Genomic DNA, 18,810 nt, shown 5'->3' on the forward strand with positions numbered 1-18,810 from the left:
CTGAAAGCACGCACGCTTATCAACACAGTCACTTTCAAAATGAAAAGCATCAAAAGCAGATGCTCAGCAACCACCTCAGGCTTCAGTCCGGACCTCACTTTCTCACTTGTAGAAAAGCTGACCCAGGTCATCTCTACAGATCCCGCCAGCCACGACGAAGCAAAGCTCAGCCTTCCCGAACCACAGCTTGGACGCAGTCCCCCTCCCGTGTTGCTGGCTCGAGGGCCCGTGTTCCGTTGAGAATTTCTGCATCCATGTTCAAAGGGATACTGGTCTGCAGTTTTCCTGTGATGTCTTCGTCTGGTTTTGGCCAACATACCTTGGACACACTGGAATACTGGAACTTTAGCATAGAAAGCAGAGCTTGAAAGGGAGAAGGCACCAGACAGGGCCCGGTGAGGCTCAGCAAACCTAGCTGGTCTCACTGCAGGAGGACCCGTGCTCGAGGCCCTCCGCAGCCAAGCGCCCACAGCAGGCTCCTTGCTCTGCTGTCTAAGCGGCTCAGCGGCCTGCAGATGTCCGTATGGATGTTCTGCTGAATCTGCGAGCAGCTACCAGGCTCCCTCCAGCTTTCAGGCTGATAAAGAAACATGGCATTCTCGTCACCTGCTTTATCTTTTGCCACACGAGGCCTCATGAACGTGGAACCTGATTGCAGTGACCCATGCCCTGCCTGCTGGTGTGACGGGCGGCAAGGGTGTGGCCCGGCTAAAACCTGGGACCCCTCTGCTTTTAGCCCAAACCCCCTCCAGCCAAGCATTTAAACAGACCCGAGCCTTCCACATGCTCATCCTCACTGGGGCTCGTGTACTCTGACCAGCAAACGTTGATGCACCTCAAGAAAGGATAAGCAAGACGTGTGAAACAGCCAACCTAAAGAAACCCAGCTTTAGAGAGAGACCTGGAGAAGGAAGCCCCAAATGAGAAACATTTGCACGGGCACTAGATCAACGTATGGAAGATGGGACAGGAGAAGAAGAAACATCACCGGCACATCCTGGACTGCCACCTTCAGGAATCAGACGTGCCGGTCACCGGGCTGTGCCCGCTGTGTGCACCTTGTGTGGGAGGCGGGAGGCAAACCCGTCACCCTCCCAGGGAGCAGGCCATGCGGCGCGCAGTCCTCACAATCCTGGGGGTCAGGAACCACTCCCTCACCCAACAATCCTGGTTGTAGAACTCACCCAGAAGATCCAGTCCACAGAGGAGGGGAAAAAATCTTACATAAAATGATGAAGATTTATAACAACGTGACGGATAAATTCTTAGTGATGAAATCTCATGTGAAAAGAACAGTATATAAACTTGTGCATATATTAAGACAAACTAGGCAAAATTACACACACAAAAAAACAGAGAATAGGGGACAGCCAGGGATATGATGACCATGAGGAATAATTTTCTGGTTTTTAGTCTTTCCCTGACATTTGTTACTGTGAGAGTGACGCCCCGCTCAGTTGTCTGGTTTGAGTGGGCGTCAGTGTCACTGCGGTTTGTGTGACTTATTGGTTGGCCCCTGGGAGGTGCCTGGCACTGGCTGCGACGGCACAATCTGGGGCTGGAACACACGCAGGGATTTGGGGGTCTATGTCCACGCAGTGGGCAGCTTAGTCGGCCTGGGCTGCTCTAAAGAAACTCCATAGCGTGGGTGACTCAGGAACAGACGTCCCTTCCTCACAGTTCTGGAGGCAGGCGTCCAACCACGGTGCCAGCGATTTGGCTGCAGGTCAGTGGGCGCCGGCTTGCTGCATCTCCTGCAGCTCCCAGAACCCACCTGGGTAAGGGCCCTGATTCCATTCATGAGGATGGAGTCCTCATGACGTCACCACCTCCCACGCCCCTCCTAACACCCTGGCCTTGAGACTGGGTTTTAACATATGGACTTGGGGGCTGTAAAACCCTGAGATCATAGCAGGCGTTATTTCTTTACTGGCCTGAGGAAGTGAGCCAAATCACCCTTGTGCATAATTACTCATCTTCACATCATCTATCTCAGGCAACCATGCAGCAGCAGCCATAATGTCACAGGTGAATATTTTGAATTTCAATTACAAGAGGAATTACAGGTCATGATCACAATTTCCTATAAAGGCACTAAATATTAAAGGAGGATTCGAGATTCATTTCCCCAACAACAACAAAAGACGAGGACCAATCTAGAAAGACCTTTGAATTTTAAAATGCTCAATCTAACAACCTTTGGAGCCAGCACGGAGGAGCTTGCCTACACTGCCACTTGGTGCCCACATCCACGTGGGACAGACGGTCACCGTCCCGTGGCATCCCCTCACTTTGTCCATGTGGGACAGACGGTCACCAGCCCACGTTGTCCCCTTGCTTTGTCCACGTGGAAGAGACGGTCACCATCCTGTGGCATCCCCTCGCTTCATCCACATGGGACAGTCACCGTCCCGTGGCATTGTCCCCTTGATTTGTCTTGCTGGTGCTGCCTCCCAGTGGGCACCACAGCCTGGCATTCACGCTATCACCCAGGGAGACAGAAGCAAATGCTAAACCCTAAGGGCACCCATGTGTAGGTAGGGGACAGTCATGCTGTGTGCAGTGGGAGCACCCAGCAAGAGCACACACAAGCAGCCTGGCCCAAAGTCCTTGTGAACTGATTAAGAAGGTATCTGTTGGAGGACGCTCACAGAAGTTTCCACGTGCCCGTGTGGTCCTGACAAACTCCCAAAGCAGCCCACCCAGTACCGCACCCGGCCAGAGCGGCCACAGCCCCACCCAACAGCCCCGGTGGCAGAATTCCCTTACCTCTCACAACCCCCTGCACGATGACCAACCCTAAGACTACAAGTGAGTTGCTGGAGAGCTTCTTGACTTTTCTTTCTTCATCTTTAAGAAACCATCACCGAAAACAGGAAAGAAACCCACTGTTCACACGGCCCCTTCGGTTGCGGCTGACTGACCTGCGATGGTGTGTGCGTACAGCCGGCTGCCGAAGGTGAAGACGTGCAGCTCGTACAGCTTGGCGATCTTCTCCAGGAAGTCCTTGCAGTGCGGACGCAGGCGTGTGTGCAGCATGGGCTCGCCCCGGCCCAGCTGGAAGTGAAAGATGCCCTGAAAAGAACAGCAGCAACAGTCGGGAGAAAAGGCCTGAGGAGCCCCGGCCGCCCCCACAACCTGTGTGCCCGAGACAGGAGTCCTGAGAACACACGTGTGCCCGAGACAGGCGTCCTGAGAACACATGTGTGCCCGAGACAGGCGTCCTGAAGACACACATGTGCCCGACAGGCGTCCTGAAAACAGACGTGTGCCCGACAGGCATCCTGAAGACACATGTGTGCCCGAGACAGGCATCCTGAGAACACGTGTACCCGAGACAGGCGTCCTGAAGACACACGTGTGCCCGAGACAGGTGTCCTGAAGACACACATGTGCCCACCCCTCCACATGGGACAGAGGACATGCGTGTGTACACGCCCCTCCACGTGGGACAGAGGACGTGCATGTGTACACACACCCCTCCACGTGGGACAGAGGACGTGCCTGTGTACACACACCCCTCCACGTGGGACAGAGGACGTGCGTGTGTACACGCCCCTCCACGTGGGACAGAGGACGTGCGTGTGTACACGCTCCTCCACGTGGGACAGGGGATAGAAGTGTGTACACGCCTCTCCACGTGGGACAGAGGACGCATGTCCACCCACCCCTCCAAATAAGGACGTGACCTTAACTGGTGCAAGGGGCTACCTGTGGCATTTAAAATCCACTGCGTAAGCACTTTCCATGCACGCAGTAAGAGTGAGCGAGTGCGGCCTTCTCTGCTGCGGGAATGCCCTCAGTGAATGTGAATACTGACTGCCCATGGCAACTAGGATAACCACCTACCTGCAACAACTGTTCAAGATAACCACCCTGGGTAACCACGTTAACAGTAACAGCCTACGGTCACTACATGATAACCACCGATGGTAGCTACACTAACTACTCACGAGAGCTACCTGCCTGCAACGACCCGGCTAGGATAACCACCCCCGATAACCAACAGTAACAACCTGTGATAACTACACAATAACCACCCCCAATAACCATGCCAACAGTCACCACCTATGATAACTACATAACCACCGATGATAGCTACACTAACTACTCATGATAACTACCTACCTGCAACGACCGCCTAGGATATAATCACCCCTGATAACCAGCCAACAGGAACAACCTACACTAACTATGAGATAACCACTGATGTCACTTCTGCCTGTTTCTTCAAATGCTGACACGTGTTACACAGCAAGGCCACCGCAGCTGCTCTGAACAAACCTCCACCCACATCACGTGCTGACAGTGTTTTCCTGAGCTACTGTATAAAGGAAATCAACATTCCCGGGTAACCTGGTATAACGCGTGGGTGATTTTCAGATACAGTTTCTGTCATTTACATAACAACACAAAAGCTGAAAGAATTCTAAATCATATTTAGTAGACAGATGAGATGAGCGATACCGACTCGCTTACACATGATCAACATGCAAATAAGTTTGCTTTCCTTAGGAAGTTAAACTTCGATCCTTTAAATCCTGTTATTTTCTCAGTAAAATATTTACTCTTAATGGCTTTAAAAAAAGGTGGATGACTTCAGTTCAGTCACATTTTTCTAGCTCTAAGTTGGTTACGACCCTCATGAAGAAGCTACTCTGTTAAATATTTAGGAGTGAGAAGTTCTAGTAACAACTTTCCCATTACTCAAAGAGTAAAAAGTCCAGCAGCTGTCCAGGCTTCAGGAGGTGTGGCCAGCACCACCTCTGATCCCTGAAATTGCTTTCAGAGGGGCCAGGAGTAGGGCCAGGCACCAGCCTCAGGGTCTCCTCTGGATGTCAAGTGGGGCACACTAACTGCTACTGAGGAGGCAGAGGACAGACAGTTCATACTTAGACCCCCTTCCCCACTACAGCAGGACACTGTCGCCTTCCAGACCATACAACTGAGAAACAGCCACATTATAACTAGACTCCAACTGTCTTCGGCAGGCCTATCCTGGAGATACTGAGAATCACATTAATTTTTTGGTTTCCCAGTGAATATAATCCATGCTGACACTCTACTGTAGCTTATTAAATGTGCAATAGCATTATGTCTAAAAGAACAAAGTACCTAATTTTAAAACTTTATTATTAAAAATCACTGGGCACAGTGGCTCAACGCCTATAATCCCAACACTTTGGGAGGCTGAGGTGGGAGGATCACTTGAGGTCAGGAGTTCGAGACCAGCCTAGCCAATATGGCACAACCCTGTCTCTACTAAAAATATAAAAATTAGCTAGGTGTGGTGGTACACGCCTGTAGTCCCAGCTACTTGGGAGTCTGAGGCACAAGAATGGCTTGAACCCGGGAGGTGGAGGCTGCAGGATATAGAGATTGTGTCACTGCACTCCAGCCTGGGCAACTGAGCGAGACTCCGTCTCAAAAAATAAAAAATAAATACATAATAAAAATAATTTTATTATTAAAAAATGCTAACAACCATCTGAGCCTTCAGCAAGTCATATTCTCTCTGCTGGCGCAGGGTCTCACCTTGATGCTGACAGCTGCTGACTGATCAGAGGGGTGTTTACTGAAGGCTGGGGTGGCTGTGACGATTTCTTGAAATAAGATGACAATGAAGTTTGTCCCATCAATCAACTCTTCCTTTCACAAAAGGTTTCTCTGTAGCATGCAATGCTGTTTGACAGCATTTTACCCACAGAAGAACTGCTTTCAAAACTAAGGGCAATCCTCGTAGACCCTGCCGCTGGTTTATCAACTAAGTTGATGGAATCTTCCAAATCCTTTGTCGTCATTTCAACAACGTTCACAGCATCTTCTCCAGGAGCGGATTCCACTTCAAGAAACTACTTTCTTTGCTCATCCGTAAGAAGCAACTCCTCATCTCTTCAAGTTTCATCCTGAGGTTGCCGCAATTCAGTCATCTTCAGGCTCCACTCCTAATTCTCTCGCTATTTCCACCACACCTGCAGCTCCTTCCTCCACTGAGGTCTTGAAGCCCTGGAAGTCATCCATGAAGGTTAGAATCAACATCTTCCCAACTGAGGGTTGGAATCAACATCTTCCGAACTCCTGGTTGATGCGGATACTCTGACCTCCTCCCACGAATCACACGTGTTCCTGGTGGCACTCACAATGTCACAATGGTGAATCCTTTCCAGAAGGATTTTCTGTTCGATTTTCCCAGATTCATCAGAGGAGTCGCTCTCTAAGGCAGCTCCAGCCTTAGGAGATGTAGTTCTTTTTTTTTTTTTTTTTTTGAGATGGAGTCTCGCTGTCGCCCAGGCTGGAGTGCAGTGGCGCGATCTCGGCTCACCGCAAATTCTGCCTCCCGGGTTCACGCCATTCTCCTGCCTCAGCCTCCCGAGTAGCTGGGACCACAGGCGCCCGCCACTGCGCCCAGCTAATTTTTTGTGTTTTTAGTAGAGACGGGGTTTCACCGTGGTCTCAATCTCCTGACCTCGTGATCCACCCGCCTCAGCTTCCCAAAGTGCTGGGATTACAGGCGTGAGCCACCGCACCCGGCCTTTTTTTTTTTTTTTTTGAGACGGAGTCTTGCTCTGTCACCCAGGCTGGAGTGCAGTGGCATGATCTCAGCTTACTGCAAGCTCTGCCTCCCGGGTTCACGCCATTCTCCTGCCTCAGCCTCCCAAGTAGGTGGAACTACAGGCGCTCACCACCTCGCCCAACTAATTTTTTCTATTTTTAGTAGAGACAGGGTTTCACCGTATTAGCCAGGATGGTCTTGATCTCCTGACCTCGTGATCCACCTGCCTCGTCCTCCCAAAGTGCTGGGATTATAGGTGTGAGCCACCACACCCGGCCAGGAGATGTAATTCTTAAATAATAAGACTTGAAGGTCGAAAGCATTTCTTGAGCCCTGGGCTGCAGGGTGGATGTGGTGTCAGCAGGCATGAAAACAACATTCTTCTCCTGTACGTCTCCATCAGAGCTCTTGGGTGACCATGAGCAGGAATTTTTCTGAAAAGAATCTCTTTCTGAGCAATGGGTCTCAAGAGCGGGCTTAGAATGGTCAGTAAACCATGCCGTGAACAGAGGTGCTGTCATCCAGGCTTTGTTGTTCCACGGATGGAGCACAGGCAGAGGAGATTTAGCATCATTCTTAAGGGCCCTGGGATTTTCAGAATGGCAAATGAGCACTGGCTTCAAGTTAAAGTCACCAGCTGCATTAGTTAGTCTCCAACGAGAGAGTCAGCCTGTCCTTTGAAGCCAGGCACTGACTTCTCCTCTCCAGCTACGAAAGTCCTAGACGGCATCTTCTTCCAACAGAAGGCTGTTTTGTCTGCACTGAAAATCTGTTGTTAGTGTGTTTAGTTTCATCAGTGATCTCAGCCAGATCTCCTGGGGACTTGCTGCAGCTTCTCCAACAGCACCTGCTGCTTCACCTTCACTTTCATGTTACGGAGACGGCTTCTTCCTTCAACCTCATGAACCAACCTGTGCTGGTTTCCTGCTTTTCTTCTGCAGCTTTCCTCACCCCTCTCAGCCTTCACAGAATTGAAGACAGTTGGGGCCTTGCTCTGGATTAGGCTTTGGCTTAAGGGAATGTTGTGGCTGGTTTGATCTTCTACTCAGATCACTACAACTTTCTCCTTCTCAGCGATAAGGCTGTTTCACTGTCTCATCATTTGTGTGTTCACTGAAGTCGTATTTTTAGTTTGCTTGAAGAACTTTTCCTTTGCATTCACACCTTGGCTGTTTAGCGCAAGAGGCCCAGCTTGCAGCCTTTCCCGGCTCCTGGCGTGCCTTCCTCACTAAGCATAATCACGTCTACCTTTTGATTTAAAGTGAGAGACTGGTGAGTCTTCCTCCCACTTGAACACTTAGAGGTCACTGTAGGGTTACTACTTTGGCCTAATTTCAATACTGTTGTGCCTCAGGGAATAGGGAGGCCTGAGCACCGGGACAGAGACAGGGAATGGCCGGTTGGTGGAGCTGTCAAGACACACACATCTACCCATTACGTTTGCCGTCTTATGTGGGTGTGGTTCGTGGCACCCCAAAACAATGACAACAGTGACCTCAAAGATCACTGACTACAGCTCCCTGTCACAGCAGAACACTAACGAAGAGCCTGAAGTACATGGGAATTTCCAGAGCATGGCACAACACCTGAGGGCACACGCTGCTGGAAAATGGCACCTGCAGACGTGCTAGCCCGGTTGCCCCGAGCCTCCTCTCTGTGAACACACAGTATCCGTGTAGCACCATAAAATGAGGTGTGCCTATAAAACCCACTCAATGCCCAACTCCAAAGGCACAATAAAAGCAGGCAAAAGCCACAGCAACTCAAGAAGGTTCATGTGTGCAGAATGTATTTTCATAAAGCCCTTACATCCTTTAAAATACCTAGTTTGTCAGAAAATAGGCATAAAAAAACCTTAGTGAGTAGAGTAATGGGTATGAACGAAGCAATCTGAAAATATCTAGTCACAGTTTATACTGCATAGAAGAATAGACTGCTGTATAAGATGCCATGATACACACAAATGACTAACACAGCCAGAAATAGAAGCTGTTTTGTGGGTGAGGCCTGAATTCCGGCCCTAAAGGAAACTCCCATGCAGTACGGCAGTTACTTGATTCTCTTCATTCTGCAAACAGCATAAAATGCAAGAGTTTGTGCCACCTGGGGGACCTGTGCAGATCACCCTGACCACCTGACTTACTAGGCCAAACTTAACCAAACTTCTTCCAGACGAAGCTTGTCACAAATGTGACTTATGTGTAACTGTCATCAATCTGTCCCAGCTGTTGGTACCACACCCCGGCATTCAGCAGCGGAGGATGCCCAGCTCTGTGGTGCACCCTCCAGCCTGCCAAGTGTCTGCTATCGAGACCTGCAAGATCCCCAGGAACCTTTAGGAACTGGTAAGGTCAGAACTGATGGGCCTCTGAAATCCCAAATCTAACGCCAGAGTCCACATACTATATGTTTAATAGCAAACATTTAAAAAACAACTCAGTGTTGGTGAGAGCCTCCCTGATGGCCACCGTCTAGGCCAACACAAGCCTCTGGACAAACCTCTTGGCACACACAATAAAAGCCTTCGGTCTAGAAATTCAGCTACTCTGGCTCCATCCTGAGGACACAGCTGAGGTGCAGGAAGGGTTTCGTGTGCATTAAACAGGGTTCTGCCCTCACCCTGTGTTTCCCCCTGTATCTCCCCTGGAGAATGCACGTTGGCCACCTCCCACCCAGCCTTTTCCTGCAGCCCAGTTCTCCCAAGCACAAACCCAGGCGTCCACCTGCCCTCAACATCCCAGCGACACAAATGCATCCAACACCAACGTCCTACCCACCAAGACCGCCCCTCTCAGGACACGCCTTGCGTCATCCTCACAGGCTCGGAACGCTTCCGCCCTCTCCGACAGCGTGCCGGGCAGGCACACAAAGGGCTCCCACACAAACGGCAGGAAGTGCGAGACACAGTGGGTGTTGGGATGTCTGTCCAGGGGCCGCGGATGCTCCCCAACAGCCCAGCAGACACATGGCCCACGGCCAGAACTAGCGAGTCTGCTTTCCAAATCCAGGCTGACCTACGGGAAATCATCTAAAAAACAAGATAACACACTTCCGAATCAAAATTCTAGGACCCACAATTCCTGGGAAACTGTCCGTAGGTGCTGGCCGCACTCACTTTATTCGACATCTGCTGACAGTGCTGCTCGGTCGTGTGAATCAACGTCTGGTCCAAGTCGACCATGAGCACCAGCTTCCGGTTTCGATGCAGTCGCTGCTGGTCTTCTCTTCCCAGCTGTTCAGCTTGCTACAATTAAAAAGAAACAAGAAATGACAAAGTCAGTATGTTTGCATTCAAGGTAAAACTCCATTTCATCAAGAAACACAAAACGGTATCAATGCGTTCCTCTCCAGCCCCCGGCACGCCCCATGGCCTGCGCCGTATGGGCCGAGAGCCAGGCCTCGGTCACCAACCTGGTCACGGCAACCTCGCTTGTGATCACAATTTTATAATTCAGTTAAATACGTGAGCCAATGAAAACCGAGGGGGAAGGGAAACTGGTTGTTTCTATAAAAGCTGGATTCAACAGTATGGAGTGCTCAATAAAAGTGAGCTGCAAAATTAATGAAGAAACCAAGTCGGCCGGCTGGGAGAAGGGAGACGCTGGGCAGCCAAAGCTGGGCAGCAGAGACGGGCAAGGGCGATGAGCTCAGAACCTCCCACGCTCAGCCTATTCTTGTGCCTCGAAGAGACCCGGGGGCCTGGCGACAGCACATCGGGGTGTCCCTCCACACGGGGCCCAGAGTGGTGCTCCTAACAAGGGCCCGGCCACCCCGGCATCAGGGGCCCGGCGTGGGACACGGGATGTGACGCGCTAGGACGCACCACGCGACCTTTCTCACTGTAACTGGCCCTCACCCTTCACAACAAAATCCTGGTCCTGCTCGGGGGGACCTCCTCCCGTGCCTGTCCCCGAAGGGAAAAGCACAGAGGGGCCGGCAGGTGCCGGAGAGATGGGGGGTACTTCCTCCTCCCTTCACCCTCAAACTTGCCAGCTTTGGTTTATGCACACACATTTTACATTGGTTTAAAGTTTGGTAATTCAGAAAACCAAGAATCCTGTATCTGGCATTTTGCTTTTCCCATAAAAAGATAGACTGAAATTGGTGTCCATCATTTAAAAGCACGAATTTACTAAAATCATAACACTGGAAAGTGTTTTACCTATTTACAAAACTGTGCAGCCCTGAAGTCTGTAAGATCACAAACTAGTTTTTCTCGGCTCCCAGAGCATTTTCACCCACGGGGTGAAGCGAGGTCGGGGAGACGGCATTTGCCTCAAGCATAGGAGGTGCCCGGAGCCGCTGACCCACAGTGCCCCAGCAACTCCTGAAATAGATAAACGAGGCGTAGACACTCGAAGATAAAAACCCATCTCACTCTTCACTGGGCACATGAACACCTGCCCGTTCTCTCCACCCCACGTACACCCCATAGGCTCTCCTGTCGGCTACAAGGCAAACACTCCTGGGACCCCCAACCCACCCCTGCGTGTGCCCACTCTCCCGAGCCAGCTTCCCACTGGTACCAGCAGCAGCCACTCCTGGAGCCAACAAGGTGCTGCCACCCACGTCCCCCTGCCCCCGCCCCACCCCTGGCCACCAACTCCTTGCCATTATCTGCCCCAATATACGCTTTGCCCTTCCGGCTCATCCGGCACACGCCTTGGCGGCACGGCTACCTCCCGAGCTCCACAAGCAGCTGTCACATCCCTCCCCAGTTAGGACCTGGCTCGAGGGAACCCAGGCTGAGCCTGGCTGTTCACAGCTGCGGCGGCAGCACCCGGTGTTCCCGACACGCAGGTCATGCAGCCTTGGGGCCCCGAGTCACTTTTGCAGGCAGACTTGTCTGTGGAGAACCAAGGGCAACCGTCCCTGTTTCAGGAAGGCAGCAGTCCCATAAGTCATCCGTGTGATGAGGGGTTGTTTCAGTAACAACGATGACAACCACACATCAGTGCTTCTGCAGCCGCCCTCCTCCTGCAGCCGCCCTCCTCCTGCAGCCGCCCTCCTCAGAGCACCGCGCTTCCCCAACACGCCGCCACTAACGCCCGGCTCACCTCAGAGCTCACCATCAACTCCGGCACGCTGTGCACCATGGACACGGTCGCCGTGGACAGCGGCACCTGCTGCTTCCCGTTCTTACTCTGCAACCTGTGAGTGCAAGGACAGGTTTAGGGCTTTCAGCTGAGTCCCTGTGCACAGATGCACACTGGGCTCTAAGTGACAGGATTCCAGCTGATGTTTTAACAGACACACGCTGCTATCTTAGCACAGAATTTGATTCTGTCGGCAACTGTGGAGACATTCTCCACTGTTTAAAGACAGGAAAACTGGTGGAAACACTGAGCTCATGGCCACACTCACGAACACACAGAGCCACAGTTCTTCATGAACACAAACTGCAAAGTCACACGGAAGCAGAAATAGGCCCTCAACCATGAAAATGCAGAAGTAGCTGCTGCACCTCCCACTTGGCATTAGAGGTAAAGCAGCCCCCAGCATGGCGCACTCGGGGGCCCAGCCAGGCTGCCCCGAGGGAGGGGATACTCCAGGCACTCAGCGATCTGCGTCTTCACAGTCAGGAGAAAACAGGTCTCAGCCCTCCACAGACCCCACCCCCCCCACCACACCTGAGAATGGCATGAGGCTGGGGTGACACAGCAGAGCAGGAAGGACTGCCTCCAAGGAAACCCACTGAGTGTGACTCGCGTGGGGCCCAAGGGAGGCGTCTGCATTTGCCGCTGGGAAACCAACGCCCTCACTGTGCTCCCAACACAGCTTCTCGGACTCCCCGGAGGCCACCACCTCCAGCCCCGGCAGGCAGCGATCTCACTCTTCCGGATACTTACTGGGTGAGGTCTTGGCCACATTCAGCACACAGGCCTTTCATGACAACCGGGTGGCTGCATCCTTCTAACCTCACCAGAACCGCTCTACGAAACACAAAGGGAAGAACACTTTAAAATCTCTTGGTTTATCAAAAGAACCCCCGAGTAAGAATCTTAAAATCTAAGTTTTTATACCAATTCTACATTAACTCTTGCATAACTTTGTAGGCAGGTGACATCACCCCTTGAGGGCACTTCTTTGTCTATAAAATGAAAGGACTTTCCACCTACGGGTTTCTCTCACGAAAAACGACACGCCACCACATCTCACCACCCCCATGGCCACCCGTGAACAGCTGAAAAAACTAAGGATGTCTGGTCCAAAGACGAGACCTGGAGATAACATAAAGTCGTCTCAAAATACACTATATATATGTGATCCTCTGACATTTCTGATAGAGAAATTATAAAATCTAAAACTTTCATATCATTCCCAGTCTAGAGAGAGGCTGATGCAACTACATTTTCCTGACAAAACTACTGTAACATTCGTTTTATATAAACACAAACTGTTTTATTTGTCCAAACAGTGGTCATCTGGCAGAAGCCATAGAAGTGCTGAAATCTGAAGGCTACGAGACCAGAGGCCGCCCAGCACTCAGCGCCCACCCCTAGGTGCCTGCAGCTCCCACACTCCCACGCCAGCGGGCTGCTCTGACCACCCCACCCCGTGGACACAAGGCTGCCCGGCACTCAGTGTCCCTAGGAGTTCGCAGCCCCCACACTCCCATCCTAGCCGGGCTGCTCTGACCACCCTGCCCCGCAGACACGAGGCCGCCCGGCACTCAGCATCCACCCCTAGGTGCTCACAGCCCCCACACTCCTGTCCCAGCCGGGCTGCTCCGACCACCCCACCCACGGACATGAGGCTGCTCAGCACTCAGCACCCCCCCCACAAGGTACTCGCAGCCCCCACACCCCCCTCCCGGCTGGGCTGCTCCGACCACTGTGCCCTGCGGACATGAGACAGCCACCCAAGCTGCATCTGTTAATGGGACCTTTCCAGGCGGGATGCCCCATGGCCCACCGAGACCCCCAGCTATGTCATCGAAATGGCGCGACGATCAGGGCACAGGCGGAAACAAGGCGGAGCCACATCCTCCATGCCCACTGTGCCACGGCAGGCTGTGCTGGGAGACTCGGAGGGGCAGGTCTGCAGCCTGCATCCTGCAGGGAGACTGGGAGGGGCGGGTCTGCAGCCTGCATCCTGCAGGGGAGTGGGGGGGCGGGTCTGCATCCTGCATCCTTCAGGGAGACTTGGAGGGGCGGGTCTGCAGCCTGCATCCTTCAGGGAGACTTGGAGGGGCGGGTCTGCAGCCTGCATCCTTCAGGGAGACTGGGAGGGGCGGGTCTACAGCCTGCATCCTGCAGGGAGACTGGGAGGGGCGGGTCTGCAGCCTGCATCCTGGCGGGGAGCAGAGGGGCGGGTCTGCAGCCTGCATCCTGCAGGGAGACTGGGAGGGACGGGTCTGCAGCCTGCATCCTGGAGGGGAGCAGAGGGGCGGGTCTGCAGCCTGCATCCTTCAGGGAGACTTGGAGGGGTAGGTCTGTAGCCTGCATCCTGGAGGGAGACTGGGAGGGGCGGGTCTGCAGCCTGGAGGGGAGTGGAGGGGAGTTCTTCCTGGGGAGGAGGATGGGCGTGTGCAGATCATCCTGGAGGAGGAACCGTGCTGAGGAGACACGGTGCGGGGCTCCGAGCCCTCGGGGATGGAGTGGGCTGCCAGTGACTATCAAGAACCTGAGCTGCTCTGGGTCCTGGGCCTGAAACCCTAACCCTGACCCTGTGCGTACACAGTGCATATGCAACATAAATGGATTCCGCCTTTCGACTCAGGTCCCAGCCTCAAGACATCTCGTCATGTATATATGCAAATATTCCAAAATCCAAAAAAATCCAGAAATCCATAACACTTCTGTTTCCAAGCAGTTTGGATAAGGGAGACTCAACCTGTATCAGGTTTTTTTTCTTAAACCAGACAACAAAATAGTGACACCTTGTTTGAAAAGGTGTGTTAAACTTTCTAAGGCGACAAGTATGATTTCTTTAATCTTATCAAAATACTTTACAATGAATGATTAGAGTTCTGCCCTAAAATGCCCCAGTGAGCAGACTTAACCTAAAAAACCCAACCTCTGAAAAAAAAAAAAAAAAAAGTGAATGCACAAACCCCACACTGGACCATCCTCCCTCCTGGTCACCACACCTGGTCAAAGACACTGCCAGGCTTCACAGGCCTCAGGGACACCTGCTCCCTGCTTGCTGAGGCCACAGGGGCCATCCCCGCCCAGGAGTCTGTGTCCCCATCGCCATCACACGTGGGGCCTCCACATGCAGGCTCCTCCCTGATGCCCGGCAGCCCCCAACTCCCCGGCTGCGCTGTTCTGGTCCACCCACAGGGCTCTGCAGCCCCCACCACCAACACCCAAACCCAGTCCTCCCAGTGGCCGCACGGCCTTCCCCCAGGCACTGCTCCCCCAGTCCTGGCAGCAACCCCACTTGGGAGCCCCAGTCCCTCTAACAGGCATTCCTGGTCTCCAGCTGACATCATTTTGCAACCAGCCTTCTGCAAGGAAACTCTGCACAGCTCCTGCCCCACGCAGAACACCAGCTCATGGCAGGCTCCTCGCTCTACCCTCTGCCCCACGCAGGACACCAGCTCACGGCGGGCTCCTTGCTCTACCCCCTGCAAGGGGAAGAGAGGGAAAGGAATCCTCAAATATGAACTAGGAGGATTTTGCTAATCTCTCCCAAACATGTTAACATGAAGAAAGATCTATGGTGTCTCTAGCTTAACCAATAAACAGGTGTTTTTTTGTAAAATTGAGAAGTTGCTTCTGAAATTCATATGGAAATTCAGGAAACCTAGAATCTCAATTTTCAAAAATAACAGAGAACTTTTACTACCTGACTTCAGAACTTATCAAGCTTACATCATAAACGCACGGAACAGAGGAGTCCAGAAAGACTCAAAGGCATGACCGATGACGGATGACCCACCAAGGTGCCCAGAAAACTCCACGGCGGTGCGGGGCGGGGGCACCTTCCAGCCAGTGGGGCTTCACACAAATGGATCAACGGCTGCCAGACGCCTGCAAAGTGTGTTCTGCAAAGTTTTCTCCACTGTTCCCCACCCCAAGTCCACCCTGGGAGCCATCCACTCTTCCCCACCCAGAGTCCACCCTGGGAGCCATCCACCGTTCCCCAGCCCGAGTCCACCCTGGGAGCCGTCCACTCTTCCCCAGCCTGAGTCCACCCTGGGAGCCGTCCACTCTTCGCCACCCCGAGTCCACCCTGGGAGCTGTCCACTCTTTCCCAACCCGAGTGCACCCTGGGAGCCATTCACTCTTCCCCAGCCCTAGTCCTGCCTGGGAAGCTTTGTGACTCCTCGCACAGTGACACTAGGCTGCCACAAAGGACAGGGGCCTCCTGCTCCAAGGAAGTGCTGGTAGCAAGACCAGGTGCCACCTGCCTTCCCCAGCACACAGGTCTAAGAGCGAGTGTAAGCTGGCCCTGCTTCCCACAAACAGCCTCCCTCGGGCCATCAGCGCAGCCTGAGGTCTGAAGAAAGTTGACTATAAGCTGAGTCAACTGCCTGCTGTCACCAACAGTGTAATACGAGTCAGACAAGAGGGACTGCAAGACGGAGGTGCCACAGGCAGATGACTACAGCAGATGCCTAGTTCTACATGAGGAAGGAAACTTCTTAGAACAGTGTCACAGCAGCTGTAACAGCTGGGTCTTGACAGACGAGGAGGAAGCAGGTGAGGGCTGGAAATGACAACCATGCAAGGTCCCGGTGGCAGAGCCAAGGCTGGCTCCTGACGCCAAGGGCACCTGCGCCCAGTGCACGTGGGCAGCACTCCCCAGGCTTCCAGCAACGTGGACCAAACACAGGCCTTCGTAGAAAATCATTCGCATCCTAGCCACGTCAGAGAGTCACGTAATTTTCTGTACTGCGGTTGAAAGGTTCTGCCTGTCTTATTCTAGTGCAGGCTCTGCTCCCCCAGGACCCCTGCAGTGGCTGGAGACACTCCTGGATATCACACCTGGAGGCAGGGAAGCTGCTCAGCATCCCACAGCATGCGGGATGCTCCCAGCCAGGCCATCTGGCTCAGAATGTCTGTGTGCGCAAAGGCCGGGAAACCCACGTGCAGACAGGGAGCAGAGAGCAACGTCTTTTCTCAATACGAGACATTTCTACACTGTCTTTGCAGACGCTGACACAAAACAGGGGTGAAAAGCCCTGAATGCTCTCATTCCAGCCTCCACGCTCCAGCTCCAGGCAGAGAAACGTCTCCACACCTTAAAACGGGGAGTGACACGCTGTGGATTCTTTAATGCGGATACACAAACGTAAAAACACCCAACCAAACAGCTCAGCCCAAAAATGTCCAATCAGTCACCAATAAATGTTTTTTGGTTTGTCCTAAAGAAAATCCATGAGAAGGCCATGACATGCAATTTCTAAACAAGTTATTTTCCTCAAAATACACAAGTATAGTAAGTACCAAACTCTGCGGGGTTCTGGGCTCTCAGCTCTCTCAGGGGAGGCCTGAGGGCATGGGTACATCAGAGAGGGCTATGGGCTGGGCCTGGACCACGGACGTCATCATCTCTGAGCATCTGCACCAGGTGGGTCCAAACTTGTCCCCTCCTTCTACAGATCAGGAGGGCTCCAGGGTCTTCCCTAAGTTCCAACATTCTGAGTGTAGAAATGTATTTAGAGGGAAGAGTATATTTTTTGGACCTACACCTTGGGTTTCTAAATGTCATTCTCCACTAAGAGGAAGCACGACTTGTTGGAGAATGGCTGATTCCAGGATTGTGGCCAGGAGAGCAGCAGCCTAGAATCTGTTATGCACACAAGGCGGCAGGGCTCCAAGACTCAGCTGCCGGGAACCAGCACCACGGGGATCCCGCCGGCCACAGCTGGGATAAGTTGTGTGTCAAGGCAAATAATAACAACAGATTATAAGCCATTAAATAAAATAAGAAACCATAAGCCTACACTGCTAAATAGACATGTTAATTATTTGTTCTTTTTTTTTTTTTTTGAGACTGAGTCTCTCTCTGTCACCTAGTTTGCAGTGCAGTGGTGTGATCTCAGCTCACTGCAACCTCTGCCTCTGGAGTTCAAGTGATTCTCTTGCCTCAGCCTCCTGAGTAGCTGGGACTGCAGGCGCACACCATCATGCCTATTTTTGTATTTTTAGTAGAGATGGGGTTTCACCATATTGGCCAGGCTGGTCTCGAATTCCTGACCTCAGGTGATCTGTTCACCTTGGCCTCCCAAAGTGCTGGGATTACAGGCACGAGCCACTATGCTCGGCCTTATTTGTTCTTATGGCAGAAAGTCAACCAAAAAACGGAGAAGAAAGGCTGGAATTGAGAACACCACCGCTGGAGTATCACCCTAGAATTGAAGCGACTCAGGCAGGAATCACTGACAGGATACCCAAAACAGTGGGTCAGCTTGGTGAGAATGTATTTATGTAATAACAAAGTATCTCTTTCAAGATACTGAATGACAGCAGGAAAAGGAGTAACTTTTTGCAACAGACACCACCTTCATCAAGCGCAGGCTCTGGGACAGTCTCACCGGAGTGCACAGCTACGATCTAACTGAGGGATGTCCTACAAAACCAGGCAATGATACCGAAAGAAAGAAAGACGGAGGAGCAGACTCTTGAAGGTGTAGCCAGCGACGCCACGTGGGGTCCAGGGTTTGTTTTTGTTACAAAGGGCTTTATTAGGACTGTGGGGAAATCTGTAGAGCAGGAGACAGCACTGCCTGGACGTTCATTTCTGATTTTGGTAACTGCACACCAATTATGTAAGAGAACATCTTTGTTTTCAGGAAACTCAAGTATTTAGGGGTGAAGTGACATCACACCTGCAACTAACTCTCCTACTCCAAAAAATGTGCGTGTGCATGGGGAAAGATAAGCAAACTCAGCAAAACATTAACATTTGCGGAATCTGGGGTGAAGCTAGTGTGAGAATTCTGTGCACTGTTCTTGCAACTTTGAAGTCAAAAATTATGCCCCAAAAGAGCCCGAGTGGCCGGGTGTGGTGGCTCACGCCTGTAATCCCAGCACTTAGGGAGGCTGAGGCAGGATCACCTGAGGTCAGGAGTTCGAGACCAGCCTGGCCAACATGGTGAAACCGTCTCTACTAAAAATACAAAAATTAGCCGAGTGTGGCCGGGCGCAGTGGCTCATGCCTGTAATCCCAGCACTGTAGGCAGCCGAGGCAGGTAGATCACCTGAGGTCAGGAGTTCGAGATGAGCCTGGCCAACATGGTGAAACCCTGCCTCTACTAAAAATACAAAAATTAGCTGGGCGTGGTGCCTCACGCCTGTAATCCC

At 52.2% G+C, this 18,810-nt stretch overlaps 1 protein-coding gene and 1 long non-coding RNA gene across 7 annotated transcripts in view; one reads left to right on the forward strand and one right to left on the reverse strand.

Moving 5' to 3' along the window:
* The window catches only part of CTDP1 (CTD phosphatase subunit 1), a 67,408-nt gene that overhangs the window by 42,651 nt on the left and 5,947 nt on the right, over positions 1 to 18,810 (reverse strand). For 4 of the 5 annotated variants that reach the window (XM_055295772.2, XM_055295750.2, XM_055295762.2 and 1 more), the window contains exons 2-5: positions 12,403 to 12,486; positions 11,611 to 11,704; positions 9,669 to 9,797; positions 2,925 to 3,075 (exon numbers count right to left, since the gene is read on the reverse strand). In XM_055295772.2, coding sequence (XP_055151747.1) covers positions 2,925 to 3,075; positions 9,669 to 9,797; positions 11,611 to 11,704; positions 12,403 to 12,486 — 458 coding nt within the window. Of the gene's footprint in view, positions 1 to 2,924; positions 3,076 to 9,668; positions 9,798 to 10,715; positions 10,898 to 11,610; positions 11,705 to 12,402; positions 12,487 to 18,810 lie in introns of those variants that run through there. The other variant, XM_055295783.2, reaches the window with a different exon arrangement.
* Positions 15,431 to 16,839, forward strand: LOC129491522 (uncharacterized). 2 transcript variants are annotated; one of them, XR_008660569.1, is made up of 3 exons: positions 15,431 to 15,443; positions 16,051 to 16,203; positions 16,657 to 16,839. It is a non-coding gene; the product is annotated as an uncharacterized lncRNA (long non-coding RNA). The 2 variants fall into 2 exon arrangements; XR_008660570.2 differs by lacking the exon at positions 15,431 to 15,443 and adding an exon at positions 15,462 to 15,538.

The sequence above is a fragment of the Symphalangus syndactylus genome, chromosome 1, assembly GCF_028878055.3.
Source record: "Symphalangus syndactylus isolate Jambi chromosome 1, NHGRI_mSymSyn1-v2.1_pri, whole genome shotgun sequence".
Taxonomy (NCBI): Eukaryota; Metazoa; Chordata; class Mammalia; order Primates; family Hylobatidae; genus Symphalangus; species Symphalangus syndactylus.